Here is a 17,303-nt window from a genome sequence, read left to right as displayed (position 1 = left end):
TTGGTGCACTGGACAAGATTCAGGGATTCCTCTTCAAGTTAGTATGAACACAGCACAGTTGTCACCAACTTCATCAAGACGTGCATGGATGTGTACAAGAAGTCCACGTACAACCTACAGAAGGCTACTTTAAGGTTGAGAAAACAATTCTGATTGAGGTTAGAGACAGAATCAGATGCACATCGGTTCTAATGGGAATTGTAGGCCATTTGTGATGCTTCACTCTCAGATGAGCACAACACCTTTTATGCGCATTTTGAAAAGGAAAATAAAACTACACCTATGCAAATCCCTGGAGCATCTGGTGACAATGTGATCTCTGTCTCGGAGTCCAATGTCAGGGGGTGAAACCTAGCAAGGCAGCAGGGCCTGGTGGTGTACCTGGTGGGGCTCTAAAAACCTGTGCTAGCGAGCTGGTGGGAGTGTTCAAGGACATCTTCAATCTCTCACTGCTGCAGTCAGAGGTTCCCACCTGCTTCAAAGGAGCAACAATCATACCAGTGCCCAAGAAGAGTGGGGTGAGCGGCCTCAGCAACTATTGCCCAGTGCCACTCACATCTACTGTGGTGAAGTGGATTGGGAGTGTGATTATGGCTAGAACCAACTCTTGCCCAAACAAGGACCCAGATACGCAGCAATTTGCCCATCACCACAATATGTCTATAGCGGATGCAATCTTACTGGCGGTCTTCTCGGACTTTGATCACTTGGACTATTACAATACCTACTGTACGTCAGACTGCTATTTATCGACTACAGCTCAGTGTTCAACAAAAACATACTCTCAGTTCGAATCAACAAACTCCATATCCTGGGCTCTGTACCAACCTCCACAACTGGATCATTGACTTCCTCACTGGAAGACCATAATCTGTGCGGATCAAAAGTAACATCTCCTCTCGCTGACCGTCAATACTGGCACATCTCAAGGATCCGTGTTTAGCCCACTGCTCTACTCTGTCTACACTCACGATTGTATGGCTTGGCACAGTTCAAGTGCCATCTTTAAGTTTGCTGACGACACAACTATTGTTGGCAGAATTTCAGATAGTGATGAGCAAATGTACCAGAGCAAGATATATCAGCTGGTTGAGTGGTGTTGCAGCAACAACCTTGCATTCAATGTCAGTAAGACCAAGGAATTGATTGTGGACATCAGGAAGGGGAAGTCAAGGGAACACACACCAGTTCTCATCTCAGCTGCCTTGTGGATCCTGGACTTCCTGTCAGATCACCAACAGGTGGTAAGATTGGGCTGCCTCACCTCTGTCCCTCTGACCCTCAACACAGGAGCTCCCCAAGGCTGTGTCCTAAGCCCCCCCGCCTTTACTCTCTATACATCCATGACTGTGCCGCCACCCACAGCTCCAATCTGCTAATTAAATTTGCAGAGAATACTACATTGATTGGCCTTATCTCAAATAATAATGAGGCAGCCTACAGAGAAGTCATCACCCTGACACAGTGGTGTCAAGAAAACGATCTCTCCCTCAATGTCACAAAAACAAAGGAGCTGGTTCTGGACTACAGGAAGAATGGAGACAGACTAACCCCTATTGACATCAATGGATCTGGGGTTGAGAGGGTGTGGTGAACTACAAATACCTGTCTGGACACGCCCCCTGCTGACTGCTGCTGTGGCTCTTCCCACAGACCCCGGTATAAAGGCGATTGAGGTCTGAGCCCGGCCTCTCTGTCTCCAGGATGTAGTATGGTGGTCAACCACTGCTTGTTCCTTCTTCCAGTCAATAAAAGCCGATATCTCGCCTTTACGTCTCAGAAAGAGTTATTGATGGTGCATCAGAGGGTGAACAGCTTTAAGTTCCTCAGCATACACATCACAGAGGACCCTCACTTGGTCTGTACACACTGGCTGTGTGGTGAAAAAGGCACAACAGTACCTCTTTCACCTCAGACGGTTGAAGAATGTCCTAAGGACATTCTACAGGGGCACAATTGAGAGCATCCTGACTGGCTACATCACTGCCTGGTATGGAAACAGTACCTCCCTCAATCGCAGGACTCTACAGAGAGTGGTGCGGACAGCCCAGCACATCTGTGAATGTGAACTTGCTACTATTCAGGACACTTACAGCAACAGGTGGGTAAAAAGGTCCTGAAGGATCATTGGGGACCTGAGTCACCACAACCACAATCTATTCCAGCTGCTACCATCCAGGAAACAGCACTGCAGCATAAAACCCAGGGCCAACAGGCTCTGGGACAGCTTCTTCCACCAGGCCATCAGACTGATTAATTCACGCTGATACAATTGTATTTCTAAGCTATATTGACTGTTCTGTTATATATCTGACTGTACATACTATTTATTGCAAATTACTATAATTTGCACATTCAGACAGAGATGAAATGTAAAGATTTTTACTCCTCATGTATGTGAAGGATATAAGAAATAAAGTCAATTCAATTCAAGGGATCAGAAGTGGAAACAGTAAGCAGTTTCAGGTTCCTGGCTGTCAAAATCTCTGAGGACCTATCCCTGGCCCAACATATTGATGCAATTACAAAGAACACATGACAATGGCTCTATTTCATTAGGAGTTTGAGGAGAATTGGCAGGTCACCAAAGACATTCATAAGTTTCTGCAGATATTCCATGGAGAGCAATCTAGCTGGTTGCGTCACCATCTGGTATGGAGGGGCGACTGCAAGGATGGGAAAAAGCTGCAGAAACTGTAAACTCTGCCAGCCCTGGCCTTCCCAGCATTCAGGACACCTTCAAAAGGCAATGTCTCGGAAACTGTATCCATCATGAAGGATCCCCGTCACCCAGGGCTTGGTCTCTTCACATTGCCACCGTCAGTGAGGAGGTACAGGAGCCTGAAGGCACACTCACAATGTTCCAGGGACAGCATCTTCCCCTCCACTACCCAACTTCTGAATGGACAATAAACCCATGAACACTACCAAACTATTTTGCCATTCTTTTTATACTATCTATTTAATTTAATTTTTTTATTTATACTTATTGAAATTTATTGCTATTGTTATTATTATTATTATTGCAGTGTACTGCTGCTGCAAAACAACAGATTTCACAACATATCCCAGTGATATTAAGCCTGATTCTGATTCACTGCAGCTGAGTGACACTAAAATCAAAGCCACCACAGCATTAGGAGCTTTGTGAAAACTGGTGTTGCCTCACCAAAGTAAGTTTCTGCTGTATACGCCACCCTGGGGCACTCTCTATTACTTCCTGAGTGGCAGCACTTCCCTCGTCATCCACAGCTCTTCCTTTATAATTTAGCAAAAGGACTGCACCTTAGAGTATCTACAGGTTGAGAAACAACACTATCTGCATATGCTGTCAGAGCCTACATAATAATATTAACTTTGAAGAAACTGTAGTTTCCGTCGCATTCACAGATATCTGGCAGCATTGATTTAATTTCTACAAGCACTAAACCAGATTTTGGCATTTTGAAAGAGCACTTGGTGTCATCTCAAGGACTCCCATTCTGCTCTAGCTGACCACACAATCGCAGAGCAAAGGGGAATATTATAACTCTGAAATTGCTCATTTTCACTAAGGTAGCTTCCTTAATTTGAGTCTCTGGACATAGACGTAAAAATCATTGTAACAGTCATCTGCGGATAAGGCCAAACTAAAATATGCTAAAAGGACATTTTAGCATTTACCATCATTCTTCCATGGTTTCTTCTGTAATGGCTCATTAAATTAGCAAGGCTTGATTGACATCAACCGGGAACTTTGCACCTGTTGTAATTGATTTTATTCTCCAGACAATGCCAATACCTTAACAACAAAGAGCTCCTTCCATTAAGAATCCTTGTATATCTCAATCATTTGTGATGCTTAAAAAGTCTTATAGTCAGCTGGCTCAATAGAAGCGTAGCCAGAATCAATTTCAACACCAAAGTGTCAGCCAATAAATGTGTAACAACTTTACTATCAATTCTCTGTTAAAATGAATGTCAGGGTGAACCATAATGGGCAAATGCTGATCTTGTTAATTTGAAAAGCATACTTTCATTATCAGCATGGGATCAGTTAATTCCAAAGACAAAACACAAGATTTATTGCAAGGCTGGCCTTCCTTTCCAGATTTATAATTTGTCTCCTTGCAATGGAGAGCTGTGCGTTCCAAAGTTGTCAAGGGATGAAAGCAGGATTCTGCAATCATATAGGTGATTTATCAATAGGTTTGCTAATGTGGGAGCAAAACCATTAATGTCATTTGATTTCTTGAAGAGGAATGACATAGCTTTAAAGTGATCACTTTGTAACAGTTGATGCTATTTCATTAAAGAGTCTAAAGATTACAATTATTTTTATTTGTCACATACATTGAAACATGCAATGAATCGAGTCATTTTGCGTCAACAATCACAATCCAAAGATCATGCTGGGGGCAGCCCTCAAATATCACTACGCTTTCAGCGCAAACAGAACATACCCACAACTCACTAACCAGAACCTTGGAATGTGGGAGGAAACTGGAGCACCTGGAGGAACCACATACAGTCATGGGGAGAAGAACAAACTCCTTTCTCTTGACAAGTGAAAACTGGGACATCACATAGATTTTTTAAAATGTGAATAGAATGGCAAATGTCACCCTTCAAGCATCTGTGCTTAATTTGTAGAAAGGACTCAGGTGGCTTTACTGTTCCTTCATTGAAATCTCAATGCAAGCAATTAGTCAACGTTCCAGATGAAAATCACAGAGACAGAGGCCAAAGCTCCAGGTCAAACAATGGCTTCAAACAATAGGAGACAGTGAGGCCCATCAATGGGTCTTGTGAAGATACAGGCCACAGAACCAGCTTCAAAGCTGAGATACTGCTTTACCTCCTACATATGAATGCTGGTACTTCAGCACCGGACTCAAAATAATTTAAAATATGACTGCATGTTTGAGATGGTTCTGGCTGTTTACAGTGAGGAATTGCTGCACTATTTATTTATCCATCGCATCTACACATGATCTGTAAAATTCCATCATTTTGCATAGAATAGCAAGCTAAAAAAATCAGCATAATATATGAAGACAAAATGACAAATGTCAACAGAAAATCCATTTGAATTTAGACAAAAAATTAGAACATCTAGAAGAATCATTTCTATATTGATAACCTCAAGCCCTGGTGCTTCCTCTTTCTCAGCTTCATGGTCCTGGTTCCATGTTGTCCTTCAGATTTCCGGGAGATTATCCTTTCTCCGTGATTATGGAAACAGATGATGATAACCTCTTGCCTACATTTTGACTGCACCTGTTCCAGCTTTGTTCAAGTTGGAAGAGGTGCAGTCTGGAAAGACTGGCTGGGAATGATGCTGCTAGCTATTCAGGTTCTCCTCCTTGGAAGGTTCTGAGCAGTTAATTCCATTGAAGATCTTGTGCACACAGTTGTTAACCATTGGCGTACAGATCCAAGACTCATTAAAGACAGTCCTGGTGAAGAATCTTGGTGTGAAACATCAATTGTTCATTTCCCTCCATAGATGCTGTCTGACTTGCTGAGTTCCTCCAGCATTTCGTGTTACTTCAAATTTCTAGCATATGCAGACTCTCTTGTGTCCTCATTAAAAGTGGGACCTGATTTCATGGCTGAAGCATATGTAATTTTTTTCAGTTGCACCATAGCTAAACCTTCAACTATGTAGGAAAATGACATTCTCTCCAGATTAGACAGTTATTTTAAGTTTTCAAGGTTAAATTCATGTTGAAAATATTGCGTTTATCTTAAAGTACAATGACTAGATAAAAGTAATTTCTAATTAAAAATAACTTATAAAACAGTGCAATTCAATTCAAGCCTTATTTTCCCAACTTTGTTTTTCCTGCTTTTTGCTCCAGTTCTATTAATTTAACCATTATTTTCAATCATCAGTAAAGGGTCTAACTATCTACAAAGTATTGTAAGGAAACAAGAAAACAATCACTGTCCTGAAGTTACTATCTCACATCATTAATATTTTATGAAATTCTGTATTCTCAGTGAAGACATGAACACATTTGTTATAAACAGCCATGCTCAAACAAAACTGAATTTCATATAACTAAGTTGAATACAGTACTGATAATAATATCATAAGGTATCAAATCACAGTGTAAAGAACTGAAGGATTGGATCAGTGCCTAATTTAACATCTAGCATAATTGAGGCTAGTCACTTGAGGCATAAAATACCGTGGATTCCGATTAATTGGACCAATAGTTAATTGGGGCAGCTGTTTATTTGGGGCAACGCTTAAAGAACAAAAACTAAATCAAGAATGTAGGTGGGATTCCCTTAGTTTATTTGAGACACTGTGCCGCTTAAATGGAGCAAGAGTCTGTTGCCAAACAAGTTCTAACTAGTGTCTGTCACATGCACTTGCATAGCTGTTAAACACTATACTATGCTTAGAGTGATCAGTTTTTAAGTAGCATGTGTTTGCGTTCAAAAAGCAGTGATGGGTGTCACTGAGAGTTGGTGAGAAATAAGCAGTAAAACAATTCAGAACTATTCTGCTCACCACGGTTTCAAGCATTCAGGCTTGGAGATGTCAGAAATGGCCAAGAGTGAAAAGAAACAATTTCACTACTTCAACAAGTTAGGAATTATGAAGAATATGAAGGTATTGACAATCATCTTCAGTGTTACAATGAAAATGAAGATTTGGAGGATGCAATCGTCCAAAGCACTGTATGAAGGCAGTCAATTATCTGCACCAGGTGACTGCGCTGATTTTGATCATTTATAGTCAATCAAAAGAACATGGCAGATGAATTCCTCTGTCAATAACCAATAGGAATTAATACATAGTTTTATAGTACTGTAGCAGTATTGGTAGTGTTCTAATTTGTTCTGTACTTCATTTAAATTCATAAATACTTACTCAGATGGTAGTTTGTCTCTTACATACCTTTTAGCTACTTCCATGAAACTTCAGCTAATTGTGGCAGTCGCTTAAATGGGCCTAAATGTACTGGTCCCAATGTGTCCCAATTAATGGGAAGCCACTGGATATGAATAAACTGGTTTTGCCCATTATCGTGTTAAGGGTAAGGTTTAACTAAAAGCATACCTTCTGTCTGCATAAGCTTCAAAACATTATGAGAATGCGCAAGCTTTAACTTGTCGCTCTTTTACGATTTCTCTCCTCACATGCCAATATGATTAATTTTGAGGTTCTAGTTTCAAATCCATTTCCTATACTGTTTAAATATCCTATTAAGTTTCCCAATTATGTGACCCATCAATGGTCTCTCAATCTTTCACTGAATGTTATTTTCAACCTGTTTTAATCAGCTACCAAATGGTCTGAATTGTGGACGCAATTTCTCATATTGTTTTTAAACCTTTTAGTATTTTCTGACTTGAGGTAAGTGTAAATGGCTTTCCAAGGCAGGAACTATTTTAGCTCTCACTTTAAGGATTCTTAATCTTGTTAGTTCATGCTCATTATTTATTGCTACTTGTTTATATCTGCATTTGCACAGTTCGTTGTCCATTGATCCTGTTTACAGATACTCTTCTATTGATTTGCTAAGTATGCCGCAGAAAAAGAATCTCAGGGTTGTATGTGCTGACATGTTTGGCCTCCAATAAAATTTTTTACTTTGAACATTGAACTTTGTACTTTGAACTCTGTACCTTGATGTTGCAGAAATTCATTCGGCAACGGTTCCTTTAAACTAAATAGCTCTGGAGTTGTTTGACTTTATTAAAAGTCAAAGGGTAGACAAAAATACTTAAAAGAAATGGTTTAAGTTTCAATAAATATTTTACCTTAATAGTCAGATAAATAAGACTGCTGTTCACTTTTTTTCTAGACACCATTGCATTTAGCGGTCCATAGTGGCAATCTCCCCACCGTCCAGCTGCTGTGTGAGCAGGTACGTTAAAAGATAGAGAAAAACTCCACATTATTTTAAGTTCAATCCATGATCATTCAATAATTTAGAGAAGTTCGAGTCATTATGTGTAATATAAAGCTGCTCAGTGACATAACAGCAAATGAAAATCTTTCTCAAACTGGGGAATTCAGTGTTGCAGTTACACTAGTTCTAATGTTGAAGCCTGTGTTGGATTTATGGCCCTGCCTTGTCCCTGAGGGAAGCTCATACAAATTATTATTAATTGCACTTTAATTTCTTGTTTAAAAGCCTATCACTTATAACTGCAAAATTATGTATCATAACCCTTCAAATATGGAGCTTCACTGTAAGTAATGTTAGGTGAAAAAAAAACAGGTGATGGAACTTCAAATCTGACATGAAGAGTCAAGAATTCACTTCTTGATCAGACCCCACAGATTTCATTCAATACCTGATGTAACAGTGAAAATGTATTTACAATTTCTTAGGAGATATGTAAAGCCAACTAACACAGGAATGTTTTTAAAAGTTAGTGGTCCAATTATTTTCCACATAAAACATTAAAGCAGGCAGTGGGATTCTTGGACAGTACTGTGACAAGCTGGATTGCAATATTCTAAACATTTTTCTTCATTCTGCCCCAGTTTCTTTTCTGATCTGATATAGTCCACTCAAGATTTCATTTTCATAATTCCACAACTTTTCGCAATTCTATTCTTATCTTCTTAAGTGCCTTGCTATTTCATATTTAGATATCCACTGGTGACCTCAGAGATGGTGTAGTCAAATGCCCTGTAGTATCAAAGTAATGAGTTTGCCATTCAGAAGCAAGACATTTCTTCACTCAAAGTATAGTGAATCTTTGAAAGCCTCTGTCAAGTATTCAGGATTTTTGGATATATGTGAATATTTTTGTTGTTGTTGTTCAGTCGTTTTAGTCGAGTCTGAATCTTTCTGGACCTCCCTATCTCTATATAAACCATATATATCCCTATATAAACCATAAGGTCCATAGGGTTTTCATGGCAAGATACGGAAATAGATTGCCAGGCCTTCGTTCCGCACAGATGCTGCTGCCCAGGTTGGGATCCAGCTGGGTTTGAACTCAGGACCATCTGCCTTGAAGTCCAGTGCTGATGCCACTACACCACCAGCCGGTGGTGTGTGAATATACCAGGTATTAATTCAAATGGGAACCAGTCTTCAGTTCATAATGTAAATTGCAAGCAGTAGTCAGTTTGAAGGACAGCTTTGTAAACAAGTAAAATTGTTTGAAGAAAACAGGAGGCTGGCAGCTCACAGATATGGTTTGCACAGTGTAGAATGTTCTCATGTGCATCTGCTAAACCTGAAGCAATTGAGCTATGTTAATTGACCTACTTCAAACCAGGCAACTACGGCTAAGTTATTTTTACACCATTGTGGTTGTGTTCAAGGAAGCTTGCAGACCTGTCTGGTATTGCCCCAAACCACGGGCGGCCAACCTTTTATATTCCATGCGTCAATTTCTTCACTCACGAGTTCAGATACGCCATACAACTCTTGTACCCCCATTCAATTCTTGTAAAAATATGTTAATGTAGAACTCGTGTGTGAAAAAATCACATCTGAACTCGTGCATGAAAAGCTTAGCCACCCCTGCCCCAAACATGTCAATCATGATAACAGGCATATTTGCTGTATGAATAGTTGGGATATTTCTGCACTCAGAGAGCCAATCCTCACAACATTAATTTTGGGTGTGTGGCTCCTCTGCCCTCAGAAGTTTATAGACAATCCTTGTGTATTGCATTGTCCCAGCATTGAAGTGTTTGAAGGTATGGAGACATCTCCTATTGTAGATATGTAAATCAGTACGGAAAGGTTTACAAGGAGGTTGCCTGGATTGGGGAGCCTTAGGAGAATAGGTTGAGTGAACTTGGCCTTTTCTCCTGGGAGCAGCAGATGATGAGAGGTAACTTAATAGAGTATAAGATGACGAGAGGCATTGATCGTGTGGATAGTCAGAGGCTTTTTTCCAGGGCTGAAATAGTTGCCACAAGAGGACACAGGTTTAAGGTGCTGGGGAGTAGGTACAGAGGAGATGTTGGGTAGGTTTTTTACTCAGAGAGTGGTGAGTGCGTGGAATGGGTTGCCGGCAACGGTGGTGGAGGTGGATACGATAGGGTCTTTTAAGAGACTTTTGGATAGGTACATGGAGCTTAGAAAAATAGAGGGCTATAGGTAAGCCTAGTAAATTCTAAGGTAGGAACATGTTCGGCACAACTTTATGGGACGAAGGGCCTGTATTGTGCTGTAGGTTTTCTATGTTTCTATGTTTCTCTGTATGTTCCAGTGTTAGCATTGTCAGAATCAAAATTTTCAACTAAGTGATTCCACTGTAGCTGTTGAAATTGTATCGAATTCCTTGCTGTTACCTTTGTATGATAATTGATCTCAGTACCTCCTTGTAAAATTGGGTCTTCGATTTTCTCACTTGCCAACCCCAGTCAGTTCAGATTGGCAACAATATCTAGACCCCTGCTCTACTTGTTTTATACTTATGACTGAGTGGCTAACACAGCTCCAATGCCACATTCAAGTTTGACGATGATAGCACTGCCGTAGGCTATATCAAAGGTGGTAACAAATCAGCATAGTTGAGGGAGATTGAACATCTGGCTGAGTGGTGCCACAACAACAACAACCTCTTACTCAATGTCAGCAAGACCAAGGAGCTGGTTATTGACTTCAGGAGGAAGAAACCAAAGGTCCATAAGCCAGTCCTCATTGGAGAATCAGAGGTAGAGAGGGTCAGCAACTTGAAATTCCTTGGTGTTATCATTTCAGAGGGCCTGGCCTGGGCCCAGCATGTAAGTGTAATTATGAATAATAATAATGGCAGCACCTCTACTTCCTTAGAAGTTTTCAAAGATTTAGCATGGCATTTAAAATGTTGACAAACTTCGATAGATGTGTGGTGGATAGAAACACCAATGCCCTCGAATGGAAAATCCTACAAAAAGTAGTGGATACAGTCCAGTCCATAATCTTCCTTCAGTTTCTTATATTCTAATATGGGTTGCAAATATGTACCAGTACCAACGCATAATCCTCAGCTCTTGGGACTTCACAGAACTATTTACAGTAGGTACCTCAGCCTGCTTCATCTTTCATTCTGATCAATGGTCACCTGAACCTCAGAGCAAATAATATAACTTAATTTTTATCAATTTCTGTGGATGCCACAAAGCTACTGCTTTAAAATCTGTCAAATATAAGGTTTTGTGCTCTCCCTGGCTGCAGTGCTACAGCTAAATACCTGCAGCAGGTTAGCACTTATTACCAGTACTTAGTACTGAGTATAATTTAAGTTTTGCATAACAGTTATAAGTGTAAATACATTTATTTCTTGGTTCAAATTATAAAGTATTCACACTACAAATTGTTATGTGCACAATTTGATTACTTGAAGAGAACTCATGAGCCTATAGCCTGAAGTAAAACTGCAACAGAATTATTACAAACAAGAGGCTGCATGAATGGGAAAATGAAAAAGATAATAAGTCAAAAAATTATGAATTTAATCATAGTCAAATCTTTTCCAAAAATAATCGTTTTTACTGCACTATTTAAAAATATTGGCCAATAAACTTTTCACTCACTTTTCTTTCTTGTTGTAGAATGGAGTGGAATTGGAAATTGAGGATAAAAATGGGAACACACCTCTAAAGCTTGCAAGAGGTTGTCAATATAAAGATATCGTTGTGTATTTAGAAAACATTATCAGTCTATCAAAAAGTCAGACTCTGAAATTTGATTGGAGGTAAAGTAATGCAAATTCAGTTGCTTCGTTTATTTTCTAATAAAGTATAATGACAACAATTTGTGAAAGTTATATACTTGAGCCCTAAAGTAAAGAAACTCTTTCAAAGGTATTTGCCAAATTGACAATATGCATAACTACTACATAGAAGAATTACCATCTCTGGTGTTCAAAAGGAGTATAAAGAAATGTATGCAATTGTTTTACTAATTTGTGTATGTGTGTGAGGATGACATTATCAGTAAAGAACCCCAAATGTCTTGGGAATTACTCTCAGGTTTGGTAATTTTTGGTTTCTTAATGCAAGTTAGGTGGTTGGTTTAGATCAATCACCCCTTTTATTGAACAAGGTGTGAAGGTTTGCAATTTGTTTGGGGTGTCAAAATCCTGATTCAATAAATAGTAGAGGGTGGGGGAGGGGATGCTTATATAGGCTATTGAGAATCTTGTGCTTGATTTTGCTGCTTTGCAGGTCTCGCTGACTGCAGCAGAGTCATGAGTCCTTCCTAGTTCTCTATGTTTGCATGCTGTAGGAATTGTGTTTGATGCTGCTGTGACCTTTACAGCCAGAAAAGCAGAGTCAGGTTAATGTTTTATTAAAGTGAGGCAAAGATAGAATAAGATAAGCACGACATAAAGTTATTGATCCAAAGGATACTTGGTTTGCAAGAATGTTCTGATAATACAAAAGGTGATTCTTACCCCTCACAAGTAATTCTGAATTATTGTTCATTTAATAATACTGATATAGCTTACTTTGACTATGTTTTTAACAGTCGTTTTAAAATAATTTGTTTAGACACAAGGACCTTTACACAGAAATTTTCAGGAACAGGAAGGAATATCTAAAACCTGAAAATTACACTTTCAGATAGGATCTTTAAAGATAGGAACTGGACAACTGAGAACAAATGTTCAAATGGGCAGAGATCCAACTCCAATTTCAGAATTCCTATCTGATAGTAGGAGCTTTCAGTTATGGTCATTTTTTAATCGAGGCAGCAGAAGTTGAGTTGAGGATCAAGTTCAAGTTTAGGTTCAGGTTTATTGTAATTGGCAAACATATCCAGATATAAGTGCCATGAAAATTCACTTTTTAAAGCAGCTGCATAGTACGTTACAAACACGACAAACCTAAGTTAACAAAAACCTAAAGCAACATAAATTATACTTAATTTACATGTCAAAATAAACATAATAACATTAGTAAAAGTTGAGAGAAAAACAAATAGTCTGAAGTAGTGTTAGGTTCTGACCTTAAAAAACCTAACAGCAGTGGGAAAAAATCTGTTGTTTAATTTTGAGTGTGGTTCTTCAGACTCTTTTACCTCCTGCCTGATGGCAGTATTGAAAAGAGAGCGTGGTCTGGATGGCGGGGGACCCCAGTGATGGATTTCACCTTCCTAAGACAATATCTCTTATAAATATCCCCAGTGGTGGGGAGAGTTATACCCATCATGTAAATGGCTGAGTCCACTACTCTTTGTCGCCTCTTGCACTTCTGTGCTTTGGATTTTCCATGAAGTGACCAGTCAAGTTGTTTTAAGCAGAGGACATTCCATGAAAATGGGTGAACTACAATTTTGAAAGAAGTAAAGATATTGTTCAAATTATCAAGAGTGAATCTTGAAGGTATGGGAAGCGATTCGTGGCTCTATGAACCTAATATTATCAATAAGAACAAAGCAGCAAAATAAGAACAATGCATTTACCGCATAGTTTTGTTGTCTGGGTGAGCATCATTCACTGACTGTTAATTACAAGGACAGATAATACGTCTCAGCTTAGTGATAGAATTTCTCACATTCTCACACATTGGATGTGGCTTTCTATGGAAATCCTCCTGTGTTTCCATCATAATTTCATTAATAAATCAGTGAACTTAGAGATTTTTTTTCAAATTCATTAATGGGATATGTCCATTCTTAAAAACCCTTGAGAAAGTAGTAGGAGCCATCTTATTGATGCCTTCCAGTTATTCTGATAATAATACCCTGTACTGTGTGGAAAGTTCCTGGATAAAATTTCAAAGTCAGTATGGTGAAGAATTTCCAGGTAGCGGTGTTCCAATGCACCTGCCACCCTCATCCTTCTGAAAGGTGAAAATCACATGTTGGTGAGTCGCTATAATGCATTTTGTCAAAGATATTCACTTCAGCCACAGAATACCGAGCTTCAGGTGATGAAGAAGATGTCAGTCAAGCGACTGCTTTGGCCTGAATGGTAATGAATGCAAGATGTGACCAGTAAAACCTTGATATAGTTGATTAATTAAAGCAATTGTCTACTTTCTTTATTATCATACCAAAGATATTAACCATATTCAAAACTAAGTACTGTCTTAAACAGAAAGTATTAACAGGATTGTTTATAAAAAGGAAATGTTCTAACATAAAACAACACAATATTCTACCCAATATTTATTTAAGAGAACCATTCCTGCCTTGGTAACACTTTGTTACAAAGGTCATCAGGTATACTCAAATAATAGATGGCATATAATGATTTAAGTCCTTTAGCTGTTGCATCAGTTGAGGTTGCTCAGATTTTTCTTCATTGTTTTAGTTGTTTAGACTATAACCTATAGAAGCAGAAATAGACTATTCAACCCATCAAGTTTGTTCCATCACTCAATCATAGCTGATTTTTTAAGAATCCCATTCTCCCACCTTCTATCCTTAACCTTTAGCCCCCTTAATAATCAAAAACCTATTAGTCTCTCCTTTAAATACACTAATGACGATGCTCCGGTCTTCAGTGGCAAATAATTCCACAAATTCACCCCCTTTAGTTAAAGGAATTTATCTCCATCTCTCTTTCAAAGGGATGTCTCTTTATACTTTTGGAAGTTCTGAAGAAGGGCACATTTTGAAAGATGGTTTGCAAACCATGTGAAACTGTAATCATGTAAACTTTTCTAACAATAACTTGAAATCACTTTTATATGGAGTTGTTTGCATACATGTTTATTATCATTTTCAGGAGCATTAGACACAGGTTGTAAAAGCATAAGTCTGAATTTTATGTGTTTCTCTACATTAGCTTTCACGTTGTACTTGACCTTGTCACACTTGCATAAATGTTGACCATTTATCTCAGGGGGTTTATCTCATATATGCCTAAATTGTGTAAGAACATTTATGGCTGTTAGTATTTTTGTTAGTAGCTGAGGGTTTGTTCTGTATTTCTATTAATCCCATAAAATCTTTTGTTTCCAAATTCCCTTTGGCAAAAGTATTAGAAATGATTTTATTTAACATTTACACGCATTTTTACTCCCCATATTGGTTGTGTTATACATAAATTAATAGTCTAGATTTACTATAACTGTAGGAAAAATAGTACTCAAAGAAGAGTTCATAATGTCAAAAATATTATCAACTTCATTTTCTTTGGGGGATATTTTTCTAAACCAAATAAAATATGAACTTTGATATTACTGCTTACTGGAGTTCTTGAATTCAATTAATTTGTCAAATGTAGCCTCAATACATTTTACAACACTGAGTGCCAGAGATCTCATCTATATTTTCTAATTCATTACAGTACATTGGTCTTTGGCCCACCAGGAAAATCAAAAGGACCACTATTTTTCTTTTATGGCTGTTTGCTGTTGTGGGGTTACCCTACTTATTTTACCCAGGTCAGTAAATTAAGACATGCTAAAGTTATAGTCAACTGATACTCGGCAAAATATTCAATGTATTACTAAAAATTTCCATTTAACACATCATTATATGATTTCCTTTTTCCAACACTGCAGCCTGTACTTTTCCAACATTATGAAGCAGTGTGTTATCAATTATCTTGTAAGCTGTATTACTGGGCGATTATAATTTCCCCTGTATTGACTGGGCCTGTATGGGGTAGAAATGTGCCTAGGGAAGTTTCCTGAGCTAATATACAGTTTAGAGGCTCCTACTCGGGAAGGTGCAATGCTGGACCTCCTCTTCAGGAATGGGGCAGTGCAGGTAACTGAAGTGTTCCCTGATTGGAACACTTTGCCTCTAGAAATCATAATTCTATTAGTTTTAAGATAGTGATGGAAAAGACAGGCCAGGTCCACAGGTAAGGTCCTAAACTGGAACAGGGCTAATTTTGGAAAAACTAGACAGGTTGATTGGCTGAGCCTGTTTGAAGAGAAAGAAACAATTGGAAAATATGGGGCTTTTAACAGTGTGATGGCAAATGTCCAGAAGCAGCATATTCTTGGTAGGGTGAAGGAAAGTTTAGGGAATCTTGGCTGATGAGTGATATTGTGGCTTTGGTCAAGGAAATGAAGGAAATATACGGCGGATTTAGAAGATCAAGGATGAGTGAATCCCTTGATGACTATTAAAAGATTAAGTGCATTCTTAAGAGGGAAATCAGGACGGCAAAGAGAGAGTATGAGATGAATTTGGCAGGTAAATTAAGGAAAATCCCAAGAGGCTATGTTGAGAGTAGCTTTAGCTTAACTAAAAGGGTAGTGTGGGAGAGAGTAGGTCCTCAGAGATTAGCAGGATGACTGTGTTTTATATTGCAGGAGATGTGCAGGACTTTTAAGAATATTCTCTTTGGTGTTTACTGAGCAGAAAATCATATTTGCTCAGAAGATAGGGGAAAGAAGTGGAGATGATTTGGAAGACATTCATATTACCAAAGAGAGGTATTTTCAGCCTTGCAATGTTTTAAGGTGAGTAAATCCCCAGAGCTTGATCGAGTGTATCCTTAGACTTTGTAGGAGTCTACAGAAGGAATTGCAAAGGCCCTTACAGAGATATTTGCTTCATTGATATCTGCTGGTGAAGTTCCCAAAGATCAGGAGGTGACTAATGGTGTTCCATTGTTTATGAAGGGTATCAAGGTCAAGCTGGGAACTTCAGGCCAGTCAGAATGACGTTAACAAGGGGAGGTTACGGCAGGAAATTCTGTGGGAAAGCATCTACCAGCATTTGGATAGACAGAGTCTGATTAAGAGTCAGCATGGCTCTATGCATGGAAAGTCATGCTTGATGAATCTTTTAGCTCTTTGAAGAGGTAAACAAAAAGGAAGATGAGGGGAGAGCAGTGGGTATTGTCTATTTGGACTGTAGCAAGGCCTTTGACAAGGCTGGTGTGGAAGGTTGGGTCTGGAGTCCAGGGAGAGCTAGTTGGGTAGTAACCAAAGAATGGTGAGTCATCCAGGATCTGATTAAGAATCTCCGGCGGAAATGTCTACTGTTTATTCTTTTCCATAAATGCCTCCAGCATTTTGTGTGTGTTGCCTGGAGTTCCAGCATCTGCAGATCTTCTCATCTTTCTACAGTCTGAGGATATTCTGGGGGCAGCCTACAAGTGTTGCCATGTTTCCATTCCTTGTAACGTGGGAGACTGAGGAAGTATACAAAACCATGAGAGACATAGAGAGGGTGGATGGCAACGGTGGGGGGGGGGGAGGTTGGTGTTGGGGTGGAGTCCCAAACTAGGGTGCATACTGTAGGCTTAGGTGAGAGGCAAAAGATTTAAAAGGAACCTGAGGACAAATTTTTCATGGAGAGGGTGGTGAGTGTATGGAACAAGCTGCCAGGGTAGATGGTTAAGGCAGGTATGAAAGTATCATTTAAGAAGATCTTGGATAGGTACATGCAGGGGCAGGGCTTAGAAGGATATGGATCGAAGAAACTGAC

At 39.1% G+C, this 17,303-nt stretch overlaps 1 protein-coding gene across 1 annotated transcript in view; it reads left to right on the top strand.

The window, feature by feature from the left end:
• The window catches only part of LOC140725922 (uncharacterized), a 71,415-nt gene that overhangs the window by 39,734 nt on the left and 14,378 nt on the right, over window positions 1–17,303 (top strand). The window contains exons 4-6 of the mRNA XM_073041853.1: window positions 7,806–7,868; window positions 11,513–11,655; window positions 15,202–15,298. Of these exons, the coding sequence (XP_072897954.1) occupies window positions 7,806–7,868; window positions 11,513–11,655; window positions 15,202–15,298 (303 nt within the window). The remainder of the gene's footprint in view (window positions 1–7,805; window positions 7,869–11,512; window positions 11,656–15,201; window positions 15,299–17,303) is intronic.

This window comes from Hemitrygon akajei, chromosome 4 (assembly GCF_048418815.1).
Source record: "Hemitrygon akajei chromosome 4, sHemAka1.3, whole genome shotgun sequence".
Taxonomy (NCBI): Eukaryota; Metazoa; Chordata; class Chondrichthyes; order Myliobatiformes; family Dasyatidae; genus Hemitrygon; species Hemitrygon akajei.
The sequence above is the reverse complement of the archived record's forward strand: the minus strand, read 5'-3'. Positions and strand labels throughout refer to the sequence as shown.